The following is a 19467-nucleotide window of genomic DNA, read 5'->3' as shown; positions in this document are numbered from 1 at the left end:
GTGAATCTGATCTAAGGTGGTTGTTAGAGACCTTCAATCTCCTAAAAGGATAGTTTCTTTAATTAAATTCATTTAATCTCCTAAATTTTAATCTTATCATGATTAAGATTAATTTTAAATAATAGTTGGTGGCTGGGGCTAGAGTAGTAATGATTTTAATGTGGGGTCATCAAATAGTATAATTTATAACGCCTTTTGCAACTTGGAATAGAAAACAACGAAAAAGTTAGATAATTATCTATTCAATGATTCGTCTAAGTTGTCAAATGGTATCACATAAATTAATCAGGATCAATGGGAATAATGTGAGCAGTTCCATAAAGTACACGTACATATGAACAAAGACTCAGTTGACCATTATTAGATAATGCTAGACCAAGAATTTATACATATAGACTATGTTTAGATATTATGCCTAAGATAAAAATATAAAAACAAAAATATAAAGACAAAAAAACAGAGATTATTTTTAATTTTTTTATATTTTTGTATTATATTTAAAAAAATAGATAAAAAGTTGTTAAATATCTTTAATTTGTATTTGAAAAAATAAATACAATTAATTAAATACTTAATAAAAAGACATTATATATTTTTTGATTTTTTTTAAATTAAAATTTTTTCGATTAAATCTTATTTTATAATAAAAAAATTATTTTCTGTGTTTCTTTAATTTTTTCGATCAAACTCCAACTAGTTTAAGATTTATCTTTTTCACTTTATATTTATACTCTATTTTTATCTTTTTAATCTTCCATTTTTTTTATTCTATTTTTATACTCTTCTTTCATCTTCTTCGTTTTTTTATCCTTTTTACTTTTACTTCTCCAGTTACGACATTAATAAATATAGGAGGGAAACAAACTTTAGAAATAATGAAGTCAAAGCAACACAAACGAAGAAGAAGAAGGATGATATCAAATTAGACAACTTTCATATTTTTTTTTTATTTTTTCCATTTTTTTTATCCTTTTTACTCTAAAAAAAAAAAGAAAAAGAAGAAAAAAATGGCACCAAATTGAATGAGCTTTTTTTTTAATTGATTGCGCAAAATGAAAAAGAAGATGAAGCTATGATGTTGATAAAAGAATGACAAATTTTAGTATTTATAAAATATATTAAAAATAAAAGAAATTTACTAAAATAACCTCTAAATTTTGTATCTCCATATGTATTTAGTGGAGACTTATACATAAATTTAACTAAAAAACATAAATATGTATTTTATTTCTGTCTCCTAAATCAAACATATTATAAAATGTGGTATTGATTTTTTTGGTCTCTTTAGTGCATTTAAACACAACCATAGAGAAGTGGTAGGCACTTTCATAATAAGTGAGCCATTTTGTTACGAAGGATTAATTATTTTTTATATTAGTATTATAGGTTAATTATTATAATTAATTTAAATTTTAAAATATTAATAAAATAAAAAAATTTTAAACTAACAACATAAAATATTATATATATACTAAAAATTAATTATTAAATCAATTATTACTTATATATATAAATATATAATATTTAATTTATTTTTAATTATATTTTATATTTTAATATGTATTTTATTAATCAAGTGGTTGGACAATATAAAATAGAGTAAAAATAAAAATATTTATTTACTCTCAAATCACACACAACATTTTTTAGGGAACTTGCTCTCTCTTGGTTTGAAAATTGAAATTTGGATTTTTAAAATTTGAATTTCACTTTAGAAAGTAAAATGTTCAATCTTTGAATAGTTTTTCTTTTATATTTATTATTGGTCACACCTATAAAATTAATAATGAGATATCACACTTTATTTTTTAAAGTGAAATTCAAACTTTAGAGGATCCAAAATCCTGAAAATTGAACTCAATTACTTACATCATAAAAACAAAAAATTAAAGAAATAGCTACCTTGTACAAAACCTTATAAACAGTTTATTCTAAGACTTGAAACAACTGAGATTTCATAACAAAAATGATTTCTAACCAACTATGTAGTGATGGTTACCGTCCACCGTAAACAAGACTAGTAGTAATGTCAGGCGGCGATTCAAGGGAGTGATGTGGTGGTTGTTGCACAATGTTTGAATGTTGTGGAAGAACAACATTATTATAACGAATATCTTTAGGAATCTCTGGTAATGGAGCTTCAAGCTGAAGAACCTTAATAACTTGTGCTGCCTTTGGCCTCTGTTTAACATCAGGGTGTGTGCACCATAACCCCACAGTAAGCAAACTCATCATTTCATTCACATTAAAATCCTTACACAACCTCTCATCAGCACCACTCATAAGGTTCCCATCAACATAAAGTTGCCATATCCAATTTGTTATTGGCACATGAAACTCTCCATCCCTAAAAGTCCTTCTCCCACTTGCAATCTCCAATGCCACAACTCCAAAGCTATACATATCTGACTCCTTACTCGCCCTCCCTCCATTGATGTATTCCGGAGCCAGGTATCCATAGGTTCCCACAACCCCTGTTCTCTGAGTCCTCAATCTTGGATCTACCAATTTCGCCATGCCGAAGTCGCCCAGCTTCGTGTTAAAATCGTTGTCTAACAACACATTCGCTGACTTAATATCTCTGTGAAGAACGCATTGCTCTGCGTCTTCATGGAGATAATGAAGCGCGGTCGCGACGCCAATCGCGGCCTTGTACCTCAGATTCCATGCCAGAGTCTTCTTGTTTCCGAAAAGGTGTGTGTCGAGGCTTCCGTTCGGCATGAACTCGAAAACAAGAAGCAATTCACCTTCCTCGTGGCACCAACCTATGAATTGCACCAAGTTTTTGTGGATCAAACGGCTTATGATCCTTACTTCGTTGTGGAAAACTCTCTCCGAGTTTTCGAAGTCGGCGAAGATCCTCTTCACGGCAACAACTCTTCCAAGATAGCTCAGAACGCCTTTGTAGACTTCTCCTGACCCTCCTTGTCCGAGCCTCTTGTCTTCGGCGAAACCGTTGGTGGCCGCAACCAATTCTTTGTAGTCGAATCTCCTTGGGATAGTTGCTCTGTCGAGGTCAAACTCGATAGGGAACTGTCCAGGGTATTCGCCACCACCTTCCTCATTAGTCCTCCTCCTTTTCTTGATGATCAAGAGACCAACAACCACCACCACAGTCAATAAAACAACCGTGACAACCACCGGGACAACCACCACAACAATGTTCAGCTTCTTGTTTTGAACCTTCCCCATTTCTCCACCCAAAGTTGAATGAAACTGCCATGAATAGATAACGTTTCGCTCGGTGGATAACCCGGTCGAGGACGAAAACCCGATATTCACCCACTCTGGAAGAGCTTGCATGAGGTCAATGTTGTAAGACAAAGAATTCGAAGTGGAAGCAGTCGCAATAGTTTTATTGCCACTGCTTCCACTGAACGACCAGGACACTGTGAGTGTCTTGGTCGAAGCTTCGTAAGAAATCAAAGCGAAACACTTGACACCAAGGTTCTTGTCAACATCAAACTTGGCAGTAGCAAGTGAAGTAAGAGAGTTATCATCAATCCCCACATGCTGAAATGGTGGGTCAATGGAGCCAATAAATGTGTCAAACTCAACCGCCACAACATGGTTTTGTGGTTGGTTGACGAGATTGGTTGTTTGATTGAAGAGAGCAAAAGTTCCACCAGCTGAATTTGGTGGGATTTGGTAGCCAAGAGGTGCCAAATAGAACACAAAACCGTCACCGATCTTTGTGTCATTCACTGCATCAATGGTGAATGTGAAGCTTGTGGAGAAACTTGTGAGAGCTTTGGTGGCTGAATCCCAAAGGTGAAGGGGTTGGCCGTAAATGGCACGGCCAACCCTGAAGTCATAGATGACTTTGTTGAGGTCGATGGATCCATTGCTGGATCTTGCATCACCTTCGTATGCCATTTGGCTTGCACTAGCAGGGTCATCGAAGTTGGTTATGTTGAAGGATAATGGATGAACCAAAATTGGAAGGGAAGAGAGGGTGATTAGAAGAAGTAGATGGAGAATAGAAGGAACAAGATTATTGAAGAACTGATGAGAAGAAGATAGAGAAGCCATTGAAATTGAAATTTTAGAAGCAGCCGTAGTAATCACTCATGTGTGTTATATGCTTGGCATTATACTCCTTTTCTTTTTTCTTTCTTTTTTTCTTTTGAAATAATGATTGATAATTTGTTTATCGATGATGAGACTGTTAGTTAGGGGTTTATACGATTGATTCGAAATGTTCGAGTGATGCGTGCACGTCAAAATTAGTTACTAAGTTAGTTATCACTATAATACTGAAAATAAATTAAATTATATATATTTATAAATAAATTAAATTACATATCGAATAATATTTTTTAAAAAATATTAAGACGACTAATATTTTTTTATTTTAAATATTTTATTTTTATATTATTAAAATTTAGTATTTAATTTAAAATTTAAAATTTAGAATTTTTTATTTGATTTGTACGGTATTTTTTAATCTGATAAATTAAGGACTATTTCGCTTCGAATCTGAATTTTATTTAAAAATTTATTATAGATCAATAAATTACTATTTATATAAAATAAAATTTAAATTTTTAACATTTATTTAAATGAATTACTGAACTACCCCTTATTAATTTCCACATTGCATAAATTGAAATTTTAGATTATTAATAAGGTTAATTCTTTATACATAATAGTGACAATGTTAGGTGCCTTGGATTTCGCCTGTTATATGCATGCATCTATAGCGATTACTTAATTGGACTAGTTGACCAACTGATAAGCTTGCCATTTTTTGTGCCTACTGTGCTTTTCGCTAGAGGAGTGCTGCAAAACAAAAACCACAAAACAGAATTGTTATCTATATTTTCTTCTGTTTTCTTAAGAGGATGATCGATTAGAAAAACATATATTATTTATTCATAAAAATATAATTACCAGGACATTTGTCCAAAATTATGAAACTGTATGTGATAGTAGCAGAGATGATAATAAAAATTATTAAATAATTAATTTTTGTATTCATCTTATATTAAAATTAAATAATAATATTAATGAATTTTCTATTATTTCACTAAAAATATTGACCTCTAATAAATTATAAGGTGGAAACTCAACTGCAGTTAACTTCACATGAAGTTGATAGTTGAGAGCTATTAGATAAAAATTTAGTCAAATCAGTCAAATCATCTAACGGTTCTCACCTATCAACTTCACATGAAGTCGAGTGCACATGAGTTTCCACCGAATTATAAAACAAAAGATACTGTGCCATCAAAATTAGTATAATTTGGAGTGAGAGATTGAAATGGATTATGTAAAATGGAGGAAGGTCAGAGTCCAGGAAATAAACTTCTATTAAACATACAATTAGGGGAGAATTGACTTGTTTTTATATATATCACACGTTTTAAAACATTTCAATTTATATATGTATGCCATCAACTACTGTCTTATAATTTTTGTTCAACCAAAGTACATGAGAAATGGACCAGTACCACTCAAGTGAAAAATAATGGTATGTTTCTATCATTATATATGACAATAGTTATTTTATTTGGATTTAATATGTATTTTTATAATTTTTAAATTTATCAATATTTATTATTATTGCATACTTATTTGATTATTTACTATAGATAGTGTTATTAAGATATTTTACTTTTTGTTTTATTACTTATCTAGTTATATTAAAAGTGAAATAGAATTTAACGAACCATTATATGAAATAACTTATACTAATAATAATGGGTTAAAATTAATTTAGCTAAAAATAACAAAACACGCCAATGAGTAAAAGCTCAAATGGCATAATCTTCCCATACTCAATTAAGAGGTTGCGGGTTCGAATCTCCTATCTTTGCTAAAAAAATAAAAAATAAAAATAAAAATAACAAAACACATTAAAATAATAATAAATATTATTACGTGATAATTTTTCCAACTCAGTACGCTGGTTCCAAGAGCAACGGTCCCCTATATATTTAATCACATGCCTTCAAAATCTGTGTGCAAGAAAGAAGAAACCATCCTTAAAGCGGTGCAACTTTTTATTGAAAATTCAGTGGGATATGTTTTCCCCTTTTTTCTCCCGAATTTTGAAAGTGCCAGGAAAGTGCTATATATATATAAAAAAAACATAGGTATATAAAATTAAAGTGATATTGATTTTAGAAAACTTTTTTTAAATAATATTTGGACTCTATTATTTTGATATGATTTTTATTTTAATATATTAATTTAATCCCTTATTTTAAAATTATTAGATTATTAATTTAGGTATTCATATATAAAGTATCTTATATATTAATTATATGATATCGCTACTGGGGTTAAGCATTCAACTATTGACGAAGACCAAAACAAAATTCCAAGTGCAAGTTGGTAGTTAAATAATAAAATATTTACTAGACCCTGATTCCTTGTAAAGTTTTTGACACATGAAATAATAATTCGCCAACTAATATATAGTACTTTAGGTTCATCATAATTTTGCAGGTATGCTTTGTCATATATATAATAGTTTAAATTATAACTTTCATTTATACAAAGATATTAAAATTAACAAACCTTACTCATTATTCTTATGAATTTTTTTTTTCTTTTATTAGTCACTTGGCTAAAATTGTAATGTTAGAAAACTCAAAATTAATAATAATGCAATAATAATAAGTTTTAAATTAAAAAGTTTGTATAAAAAAACAAAAAGTTTTGAATTTCTAAAGTACTTATTATATAAAAAATGTAAATTCTTAAAAAACTAACATAAGTAATAATTTTAACCAGTATTTTTAGAATACTTGTTTGTAAAATTCATAAATAAATTAGATAAACCGAGTTCAAATATTTCATACTTTTAATAAAAAAAAAGGATTTTTATTATTAAAAATATAATTATTTTAAGTGGTCGGAAAATTATAACTACGACTCTCGTCAGCATGGCATGACAGCATTTTTCTCTTTTTTTTTAAATAAAATAAAATAAGATCCAGATGGCTCAAAGTCAAGAGCATTGCAAAGAAAACAAATTCACCTACTACAAACTCAATTCGATGGTACATATGATGGTATATTTACAATTAATTATTGATTATTTCTTATTATATTTTCTATTGAAAGTCCACGAGAGTCAAAGGGAGGATGGACATACACTGATTACACTCCCAACTTTATCAGCAAATAGGAGGAGAAATTATTAAAGCATACAGCATGTGCCCTTCGGCGGGTTGGATATTAAGACACAAAGTAAGATATTCATGTGTGAATGTGTGATAATGTTTGTTTTAGATTTAGAAAAAAAAAAAAAAGACATTGTATATAAAAAGTAAGATATTGAGCTCTAATTAATTAACTAGGGTTTGGCCATTTAAGAATGTGATTAATGGTTCTATTTGTTATAACAAAAATATTATTTGTACATTAAAATTAATTATTAATATATTTATGTATAAATATATATATAATTTAATTTATTTTTAATATATATTTATATTTTAATATATATTTTATATTAATAGTTAATTTTAATAACTAATTTATTGTACACGTAACATGTTATTGACACAATAGCTAGCATCGTGAAACTCTAATTCATAACAAGTTTATGAATACCATTCAAGAGCTCTAATTAATTCTAATTAATTAGCATTTGGCCTTTAACAATGTGATCAATGGAAGCTCTAATTAATTACAAGATTAGTTGATTAATCAGATTAATGAACCATGGGATTAGCAACCTATTATATGACTTCATGTAGTTACTTTTTTTCGGTTTAATTACTCAATTAGTTTTTATAGTTTTACAAAATTTTTAATTAGGTCTCTATATCTTTTTTTATTTTAATTGAGTCTTTACATTAATTTTTTTTAATTAGGTCCTTATACTTTTTTTACCTTTTAGTTAAGTTCCTATATTAATTCTTTTTTTTAGTTGGGTCCCTATAAAATTAAGCCAATTACTACTAAAAAGAATTTAATTGAAAAAAAATTAGTGCAAGAATCCAATTAAAAAAAATATATAAGGACCTAATTGAAAATTTTACGAAATTATAGAGATCAACAGAATAATTAAACCCCTTTTTTTTACAATATTTTTTAATTTGGCAGATTAATGATTAATTCGTCACGAATTTGAATTTCCTTTAAAAATTTATTGTTAGTCAATAAATTATTGTATATATAAAGGGAGAATTAACTTTTCAATATTTATTTAAACAGATTAATGAGTTAACTACTAAACTAATTTAACTTAATTTTTGCACGTAGTTACTTGTCATCGATCTTTGGCCAAGGTAGTTGGCTACATTTATGTAGCAATCAATATGCATAAAAAAAGTCTATTTAATTGAGGCAAATGCCCCTAGCTTCTTTCAAAAACGCTTTGCACTAGAGAGGAAAAAAAAAATACATATCAATTCTTTTGTGCCACAAGGTAACAACTATGACCAAGTATTATGTTGACCAAAAACATGAATATGCTAACACATGTTTTAGTGTTAGGTTTTGATACACAAACTTTTAAGAGACAGGAGTACATAAATGAACACAAATACATAAAAATTTATTTATATATCATCTTAAAATTGAGATACTAAGACATAGATATGAGACAAATTCTTTTCACATTAATCTCTAACTAAATTTTTAAATTCTAAATTTGTCCAATCTCTCTTTTTTCCTAACTTCTTTTTCATTTACGCAACACTCTTTCCGTAGGAATTAAGGAGCATTCAAAAATAAATCAAAATTTTACGTAAAATTAAATAATTATTATATAATTATAATTTTCGAAGAATTGAAGAGTCAATCAAACGTAACTAATGAGACTTTTTATTTTATTTATATCGGTGCCTTGCATCTATAATTCTAAAATTATTACGTATAATAATACGAAGGAACGATTTTAAGCCTATATAAAAGCTCGTCATGTAATTGTAAGTAAAAAATAAGAGAGACAAATGGGTACGAACATTATGATAAGTGTATACGTAATACTAATAATTGGAATAATTATTTGTTGTGTAAATGCTAAATTTCTAAACACTATTCCTAAGAGACGTTGGAGTGATCATTATGTTGAATCTACTGTGGAAGAGTGTGCCGAATTATGTTGGAGTCGGTATCAAAATAACCCGAAGGAATTGAGGGAGTGCCTTGGTCGTTGTTAATTATTGGTTGTGGAAAGGTTCGACGTGAATTGGAATTTAAATAATAATCCTCCAATGAATAGAAAGAAATTCAAGTACTTTTATCAAATTGAGAGGAGTGATTCCATATCATTGCTGATTTTAGGTGTTCTAATGTTTTTATATGTTTATAGTTTATCATAGTCTTTACCTTTTTGTCATGTGCTTCAAGTATATCTTCCTTGGATTTCAATTATTTAATTATATTTTATCTAAAAGTATACTAGCTATATATTTAAGCTAAAATAATCAATTTTAGCAATTATATTTCTTAAAATTCTGCCATTATTATAGATCGGAAACAATTCACAGTGTTGATGATCATTCGTTTGATGTTTATTATAGCTATTAATGTTACGTTGTTGTTTAAAATCCTCACTTTATTGTGATTTTTCCATGATCTAATTTTGAGAATCGAATTGAACCTAGCAGTTCAACTAGGTTAGTGGAAATTGGCTATTAAACCGATTCAGTTAAGGTAAAAAAATGGATTGACAGCAAATTAATTAAAAGACAAGAAAAATTAATTATAGATTGATTAATCGATCAAACTAGTTTGATTTTTTTTATTATTGTCAAACAATTTAGTATTTGTTTAGGCACTATTAAATCGATAAAAAAAATATTTTTTTAATGATTTTTTTTTAGTGTGTTTGACAAATTTTTAATAATAAAAATAAAAGCACTAGAAAAATAAAAATATATTTTTTACGAAACTATAATTTACATGTTTTTATAAAAGATCTTTTTTCCTTAAAAAAAGATATTTTTCATATAATAAATAAATAAATAAAAAGTACTTTTATTTTATTTTACCCAAACATAATTAATAAATAAAAAGATATTTTTATCTGAAATATTCAAATATAAAATTACTTTTATTTTTATAAATTTTTTTTCAAAAAATATTATTAAAATTTTGTTTCAAAAATAACACCCAAATAAACAAACACTTAAAATAGTTCATTTTTTAAAAAGAATATATATTTTATATATAAATATATTATTTTATTATATTTCATTTAATTTCAGGCTGAACTTCGATTCAATCTTTAAATTTCTAAAATTCTAACTCTACCGGAATTCAATGAATGGCGATTTACTTGGTTTAAAACCTTAGATTTTTCTAAATAGTTAAATATCAATTTATTTGGTTTTTGGTGATAATTTAAAAATAATTGGTATTTTTTTATTTGTATCTCTCAATGGTTTAATTTTTTCTTAATTATTGTATTGTGCTACAATTTTAATGATTAAAATTAAAAAAAAAAAAGAAAAATTGAATGCAACATTTTATGTATGCAAGTATGCATTAATGTAACCTCTAACCAACACTGGCACCTCTTGAAGACAACTCTGATCTTACATTGTAAAAGATGCTGCATGCCCTCATTTATGTGAACCATTGTTGCTCACTGCAAATCCCAAGAACCATCCACTCTCATTCGATGAAACACTGCACAAATGGCATATGTGGTTGCACCATACACCCATGCAAATTAAACTCTCTCTCTCTCACTGTAATATACTTCTACATATATACACTGTATACAGACTCATACTAATAACAACATTTTGTGTTGAAAGGAAACTTTAATTTTGGTGGGTTTTGGAAAAAATGGAGATAGAGAGGGTTGGCAGTTCTTCAGTTTGGAGGAAGAGTAGTTTTGATAACAACTCCATTTACAAAGAAGAAGATGATGAAGAAGCTCTTAAATGGGATGCTATTCAAAAGCTTCCCTCAATCGCGCGATTGAGGAAAGGTTTGCTGGCCACCCCGGACGGGGTGACCAGCCAAATCGATGTGAAGAAACTTGGAATGCAAGAAAGGAGGTATTTGCTTGAAAGGCTTGTGAAGATTGCTGAAGAGGACAATGAGAAGTTCTTGTTGAAGCTTAGGAATCGTATTGATAGGTATATATGTATACTAGAGATCATTTATAATTTGTTTATTCAAATTATAATAATAATATAAAATATATTTTATTAATTTAGTAAACCTATTTCTATTGTTTTAAATATTTTATCGCATGAAATAAAATATTTAATTTATAGAAAAATATTTAATTTAATATTTATATATGTATCATTAAGAACAATAAAAAATTAAAAATAAATACAATTACTTATTTCATTAATAAATACATATTTTATATTTTATATTTTATAATTTGAATTTAACAAAACATTATCACTAATTAATTTGCATATATATAATTACTATTAAAAATTACTTTTATAATTTATTCTTATAAGAGAAAAAAATATCATTTAAACATTTTTTAAAAGACAAAAAAAAAAGTGTTTCCTCTAATTTTATTTTATTTTTGGATGACATTATTTTTCAGGGTTAAAGTTCAAATCCCTACAATCGAAGTTCGATTTGAGAATTTGAAGGTGAAAGCAGAAGTTCAAGTAGGAAGCAGAGCTTTACCAACCTTCACCAACTTCATTTTTAATATAGTGGAAGTAATTATAAGTGATATAATCATCATTTTTAAATTGATGTTGACTACTCTAGCTAATCTAATACTCCATTTAATTTGTTCTTCTTGTTGTGTTTTTTTTTTGTTTTCTTTTTTAATTTATTTTGGCTGTTCTTTTAAAGGGACTGTTAAACTCATTTCATATACTTGGCAAAAGGCAACAAATAAATATTCTTCAGGATGTTAGTGGTATAATAAAGCCTGCCAGGTAATCATGCATATACTATTCGACTATGTTACGTGTACACTAAAATCAGTTACCAAAGTCAGTTATTAGTATAAAATACATGTAAAAATATAAATATATATTAAAAATAAATTAAATCACACATGTATTTATACACAAATATACTGATGACTGATTTTAGTATACGAATAACATTTTTGTATATTATTATAATTCACAATGGCCATTAGCAATTTTGGATTGACATTTTTACCCTCTCCTATAGGTTGACATTGCTTTTGGGCCCTCCAAGTTCTGGCAAAACTACACTCCTCTTGGCCTTGGCGGGAAAACTTAATTCAAAACTAAAGGTCAATATTTTGTTAAATAATGAAAGAAATCTCTTAAAATTGTTTAACAATATGTTGATATATTCTATGGCATTATTTATTTATTTATTTTAATATATTATTCTGTGTGGGAAATCATTGTTATAATGCAAAAAACTAATATTGCTTATAATTAAATTATATTAATTGTTGGTCATCAGGTTGATGGAAAGGTGAGCTATAATGGTCATGGGATGCATGAATTTGTGCCAGAGAGAACTTCTGCTTATGTTGGTCAAAATGATGTTCATACTGGAGAAATGACTGTTAGAGAAACATTGACCTTTTCAGCAAGATGCCAAGGAACTGGGACACGCTATGGTTAGAATTTAAAAGGAGCATTTAATTTTGAGTAATCCTACATAACCGTCAAATATTATCATTTTTTTACCATCAATAATTTTTACATAAATATATAGTTTGCACCTATATTTATCAGAGTTTTACACACATGATAACATAGTGAATAGATGAAGTACATAAGTAATTTGTTATTTTAGTTAGTTGCAGCTCTTTGAGAGTTAGTTACATGACAGTTAAGTAGTTAAGAGATATTTTTCAGTGAGCCTGAACTCACACTTTCTTCAATAATAGATATGATTCTCATCAATTATATAAAAAATATTTATAATCTATTATACAATAATAAATTGATGGATTTGAACCCACTGCAGATTTGCTAGCAGAGGTGTGTAGAAGAGAGATAGAAGAAAACATTAAACCTGATCCAGATATCGATGTTTATATGAAAGTAAGAATAGTACTGAAACTATACTAACTAATACACCTATTATTTTTAAACTTCAAATAATTCACATTTATTACTGTAAATGTTTGAACTTGAATGTGTTTCTGTATCTTATGATTCTCAGGCCAGAGCAGCTGGAGGCCACAAAGCGAATATTATAACAGATTACATTCTAAGGGTAAAATAATATTCATACACTCAACACATAATTATGTCATTACAATTAAGAATATAACAGATTGGATCTTCTTGATTCTTCAGGTTTTGGGACTTGAGATCTGTGCAGATACTTTTGTGGGGAATGCAATGTTAAGAGGTATCTCTGGTGGACAAAGAAAACGTGTTACAACAGGTAACAATTTTACTGTCTAATAATCTTTACTTTAATTAAAATAACTCACACGGTTATTTATTGTTATTATGAAATGTTGAAAAATATATAGCGGAGATGCTGGTTGGTTCAGCCAGAGCTCTTTTCATGGATGAAATATCAACCGGTTTGGATAGCTCAACAACATTCCAAATTGTGAATTCACTAAAGCAATATGTCCAACTTATGAAAGGAACTGCTGTCATCTCACTCTTGCAGCCACCACCAGAGACTTTCAATCTTTTTGATGACATTATTTTGCTCTCTGATGGACATATAGTTTATCAGGGCCCTTGTCAAAATGTGCTTGAATTTTTTGCTTCAAAGGGTTTTAGATGTCCTCAAAGGAAAGGTGTAGCAGACTTTTTACAAGAAGTAAGTACAAATTTATCTTATATTTGGATCCAATATTTATAGTTTTATGGATTTAGAAATTGAGTTTCTATTGATTTGTCCATAGACCCTTCATAAATAACTAAGATTGAGACAGCTTACTCGGGTTGGTCGAGTGACTAGCTCATTCGTCAGCTTAATTGAGATTCGCTGCGGATTAGTCCGCTTAATTGATGTAAATAAATGAATCTTTGCCATTAGTTTTAGACCTATTTATTTATGTTTAGTTTTGGTCATTTACTAGGACTTTGGTGAATAAAAATGATATTCAATCTTTGATTGTACAATTTTTTGTTTTTATGTTAATATTATAGGTGACATCAATGAAAGATCAAGAACAATATTGGGCACACAAAGACCAAAGATATAGATTTGTGACAGCCAAAGAGTTTGCAGAGGAATTTCGGTCATTTCACATTGGTAGAAGCCTTGGTGAAGAACTTGCTACTCAATTTGACAAGACTAAAAGCCACCCTGCTGCTTTGGCAAAACACAAGTATGGAGTGGCAAAATGGGAACTCTTAAAAGCTTGCTTATCAAGAGAATATTTACTCATGAAACGCAATTCCTTTACCTATATCTTCAAATTTTGCCAAGTATGTCTTAACATTATTTTTCGAGTTTTATAGTTAAGTTTCAAATCCATTACTAATTAATGTTTCCTCCTCCTTCTAAAGGTGGCTATGATGGCCCTTGTTGCCATGACAGTTTTCCTTCGAACCGAAATGCACCGAGATTCAATGACTGATGGAGGCATTTATGCTGGTGCATTGTTCTATGGCCTTTTTGTGGTCATGTTTAATGGATGTTCTGAAGTTACAATGGTAGTTCAGAGGCTTCCAGTATTTTACAAGCAAAAAAACTTTCTCTTTTATCCAGCATGGGCTTATGGTCTTCCTCAATGGATTCTAAGAATCCCCATAACAGTTATAGAAGTGCTTCTTTGGGTACTACTCACTTACTTTGTCATTGGTTTTGATCCTCACCTTGGAAGGTAAAACAACTACATCAACATGACACACAGTTCAATTTTGAATACAGTCGTGTAATCACATCCGTTCAACTCTGCTGTCTTATGCAGAATGTTAAGGCAATGGCTAATTCTAGCATTAGCCAACCAAATGGCTTCAGGGTTGTTCAGATTAACTGCAGCAATTGGTAGAGAAATTATTATGGCTTCCACTATTGGAGCATTTACATTAACCCTTGTTTTTGCCATGAGTGGCTTTATCTTGTCCAAAGGTAACATATAATTATATAAATTTTGTAATGCTTCTCTTACCTTCATTCTAATCTTGATTATATTAAGCTAACAATGTTTTTCTATTTTGTTTGCCTTATAGACAACATAAGAAAAGGTTGGCTATGGGGATATTGGGTGTCACCTATGGTGTATGCACAAAATGCCTTAATGAACAACGAGTTCTTAGGGAAGAGTTGGAGACATGTAACATTTTTTTATATGTTACCATATTAATATGTTAACTACTTAATTTTGTGCTAATCAATCTAATGTTTTGCTATGTTTTTAATGACAGGTTTTACCTAACTCAACAGAATCATTAGGAGTTCAAGTTTTGAAATCTCGCGGGTTCTTTACTGAATCAAACTGGTATTGGATAGGTGCTGGAGCATTAGTTGGATTCACATTATTGTTCAATTTTTCTTTCATCCTTGCTCTCACTTACTTGAACCGTAAGTTTTCTTAATTCATCTTGAATGTTTAATATATAACATGAGATCTTATATATATAGTATGTGTTAATGTAACAAATTGATTGTATATATAGCACTTGAAGCAAGTCACACTGCTAAGTCAGAGGAGAATGGTGGAAGCACCTCTGTTCAATCTTTATCTAATCGGAAAAGAGGAATGGTTCTCCCTTTTGAACCACATTTCATCACCTTTGATGAAGTAACATATGCTGTTGACATGCCACAGGTATTGTAGAAACAGAATAAGTAATGCTAAAGAAGTTAATAATGTTTTTACATCTCTAAGAATCTGTAAAATTCTTAGGAATCACACACCTTCTTAGTTTATTGTTAAGTTGAAAGATTAAGTCCTTGAAATGAACATGTAGGAAATGAGGAAACATGGTGTTGTTGAGGAAAAGTTGGTTCTTTTGAAGGGTGTTAGTGGAGCTTTTAGGCCACATGTTCTCACTGCTCTAATGGGTATCACCGGTGCCGGAAAAACAACTTTAATGGACGTACTTGCCGGTCGAAAAACAGGGGGATATATTGGAGGGAACATCACAATTTCTGGATATCCTAAGAAGCAAGAAACATTTGCAAGAATCTCCGGATATTGTGAACAAAATGATATCCACTCTCCTCATGTTACTGTCTATGAATCTTTGTTCTATTCGGCCTGGCTCCGGTTGTCTTCCGAAATCAACCTTGAAACAAGAAAGGTTTGAATATTTTATCAGTTTCTCAATATATAAATTGTTACTATTAGAGATATAACTATTTATGTGCGGACCTTCTTCTATCAGTTTAAATTTTTAGGAGAAGTGGTTTCATGACAGTTAGATTTTGCAGATGTTTATTGATGAAGTGATGGAGCTTGTGGAGTTGAACTCGCTAAGGAATGCAATAGTTGGATTGCCAGGTGTTAATGGTTTGTCGACTGAACAACGCAAAAGGTTAACTATCGCGGTCGAATTAGTGGCTAATCCTTCAATCATATTCATGGATGAACCAACTTCTGGGCTTGATGCAAGGGCTGCTGCTATTGTTATGAGAGCAGTTAGGAACATAGTGGACACTGGCAGAACAATTGTTTGCACCATCCATCAACCTAGCATTGATATATTTGAATCTTTTGATGAGGTAATAAAGTTGTTACATATTTAAGTTTGTTAGTTACTTTAATTAATCAACTTGTTTCTAATTGTTATTTGAATGAAATAATGCAGCTTTTTCTAATGAAGCGAGGAGGAGAAGAGATATATGTTGGGCCACTTGGCCATAATTCTTCTGATTTAATTCATTACTTTGAGGTAAAACCTTAGAGAAAATTTGGTGAATAAAATTGATTCATGTCTTGACACTTTAAAAAAGTGAGTATCTATTAATACTGATTGGACTTATTTACCAAAACACTTTTCTCACAAAAGGGAATTCAAGGTGTTAATGCAATCAGTGATGGCTATAATCCAGCAACATGGATGTTGGAAGTCACAAGTTCAGCAAAAGAAATGGAATTGGGAATTGATTTTGCTCAACTGTACAAAAATTCAGACTTGTACAGGTATTTTTTATGTGTAAATTGTTTTATATATCCGTACAATAACATCTATCCTTTTAGATAATCATTTACGCCGTTAATAAAAATAGTAGTTACTTTTGATTATGTGACATTACGTGATTGAATGCACGTGTAAAACTATTTTACACATACAATACATTAAAATTAAATTCATAAGTTATATATATATGTTCTTAGATTTTATTATTCCTTGTGTGATGTGTTTTAGGAGAAACAAGGTCCTTATCAGAGAATTAAATACTCCAAAACCATGTTCCAAGGAGCTTTATTTTCCTTCAAAGTATTCAAGGAGCTTCTTTACTCAATGCATGGCTTGCTTATGGAAACAACATTGGTCATATTGGCGCAATCCTCTATACACTGCCATAAGATTTCTCTTAACAACAACACTCGCCTTGGTACTTGGAAGCATGTTTTGGAAACTTGGCTCCAAAATGTATGACATCATGCTATAACTATGCTATATATACACTAAAAATTAACTACAAATCAGTCACTCCTATCGAATACATGGTAGAAAACAGAATACATAGTGACAGATTTGGTAATTGATTTTTCGTATACAAATAACATTTTTTATTAGCTTATTATGAAGTTCTAAAACTAAAATAAGTTTACATATGAATGAATTGCAGTGAGAAGCACCAAGATCTATTTAATTCCATGGGGTTGATGTATGTTGCTGTGATGCTTATTGGCAACAAGAATGCTACTTCCGTACTACCGGTGGTGACCGTAGAAAGAACTGTATTTTACAGAGAACAAGCCGCCGGAATGTATTCTCCTTTGGCATATGCTTTTGCTCAGGCAAGCATTTTTCAATTTCCTCCCACATCAAAATTAGCCACTAAATTAACTACTAATATTGATTAACTAATTTTTTGCGTACACGTAACATAGTTATACTGTTTAACTGATAAGTGACTAACATTTTTTTTATTTTTCATTTTTTTTAAGCAGGCTTTAATTGAAATCCCTCATGTTCTCTTACAGTCTATAGCATATGGAGTAATAGTTTATGCAATGATTGGTTATGAATGGACCGTGGCTAAATTCTTTTGGTACTTGTTCTTCATGTTCTTCACTTTCCTATATTTTACCTACTATGGAATGATGATGGCAGCCACAGCCCCAAATCCACACATTGCTTCAATAGTTGGAAGTGCAACATACTCTATGTGGAATCTTTTCTCTGGCTTTCTGATTCCACGTACAGTAAGTAGTGTTATTATTATTAGTTAATCGTTAATGACTGACATACATTAATTCAGTTGCATGTTTTGAAAAAAAAAATGATAGGTATATTTCGACGGAAATATTTGGTAACTAAAGAAAATCAGTCAAAAAAAACAGTCAGAACTTGTCTTATTAGCATTCATTAATAAGGCAAGTTCTTGCTGTTTTTTGTCTCCCTAGTATTATCCTATTTCGGTGCATGTAAATATTGTGAATTTTTTTTTGCTTCAGTTTGAACATTTCTAAACACATTTTATTTTTAGTTCTTTTCATTTTTTCATGTTTGTTTTTTTTTTCAATCCCTTTGTTATTGTATTTGTTTAAAATTTTCAAAAAGTTGTGAAATGGAATAAGCTAGTAGGTTTTGTGATTTGTAGTTATTAATTAATCATCATTTATGTTTTTAATGGTGTGAGATTACATCTAATAATATGAGATTACTCACTTTTTTTAACTGATTAAGTGCTGATCAAATTTTAATATAAGTGCTGGCTCCCTAAACCCTAAACCTTAAAATGAGTGTTCTATCATTGACTTTCTCTTGTTTTTTGTTTTTTATGATATTGTAACAGCGGATACCAATATGGTGGAGATGGTACAATTTGATAAATCCAGTAGCTTGGAGTTTGTATGGGTTGGTGGCTTCACAATATGGAGATATAGAAGAAAATACTGAGTTTAATGGAATATATGTTCCGGTGAAAGACTTCTTAAAAAATTACTATGGTTTTAGGCATGAATTTTTGGGAGTGGTTGCAACCATTGTTATTGGATTCGCACTAGTTTTTGCAGTGATTTTTGCCGTATTTATCAAGATGTTTAATTACCAAGCAAGATAAGAGTTTTACTTAAATTCAACTCTTGTATGATGTTGCCCATAGACTATTTCCATATAATAAAGAACAATGCTAAAATATTATCATTTCGATCTAATATTTTTTCAGTAATAATTTGCACTCATGTTTACAGAAATTTATACACAAAAAATATATAATTTATATTTATATTTATCAGAATTTGCATCTATGTTATCAGAATTTGCACCGTATATATATAATCGATAAATAATAAAATATAATATATATATATATATAATCGATAAACAGTTGATGACCCTCAATGTAAAGAGAAATGCAGAGAATATATCAAAATATTATTCCAATTCCAAAACTAAAACTCAAAATTTAAAACATCAACCAAATATGAGTATCCCATCTTAAAACGAAAGCTACACATGAAATACATAAGGTTAAATTACATGG

General features: G+C 29.5%; 1 protein-coding gene and 1 pseudogene across 1 annotated transcript; one reads left to right on the top strand and one right to left on the bottom strand.

The window, feature by feature from the left end:
• Positions 1–1851: 1851 nt before the first annotated feature.
• Positions 1852–4032, bottom strand: LOC130934848 (L-type lectin-domain containing receptor kinase IX.1-like). The gene has a single exon (XM_057864373.1). The coding sequence runs from the start codon at positions 4030–4032 to the stop codon at positions 1996–1998; it is 2037 nt and encodes a 678-aa protein (XP_057720356.1). The 3' UTR covers positions 1852–1995.
• Positions 4033–10758: 6726 nt separating this feature from the next.
• Positions 10759–19056, top strand: LOC130935140 (pleiotropic drug resistance protein 1-like; annotated as a pseudogene).
• Positions 19057–19467: the final 411 nt, after the last annotated feature.

This window comes from Arachis stenosperma, chromosome 6 (genome assembly GCF_014773155.1).
Source record: "Arachis stenosperma cultivar V10309 chromosome 6, arast.V10309.gnm1.PFL2, whole genome shotgun sequence".
In the NCBI taxonomy this organism is placed as follows: domain Eukaryota; kingdom Viridiplantae; phylum Streptophyta; class Magnoliopsida; order Fabales; family Fabaceae; genus Arachis; species Arachis stenosperma.
Note: the sequence above shows the minus strand (reverse complement) of the source record. Positions and strands in the feature narration are given on the sequence as shown.

What these genes read in the sequence shown, in the direction of transcription:
- LOC130934848 (XM_057864373.1), bottom strand. Translation starts at nt 4,032, where the DNA reads ATGGCTTCTCTATCTTCTTCTCATCAGTTCTTCAATAATCTTGTTCCT.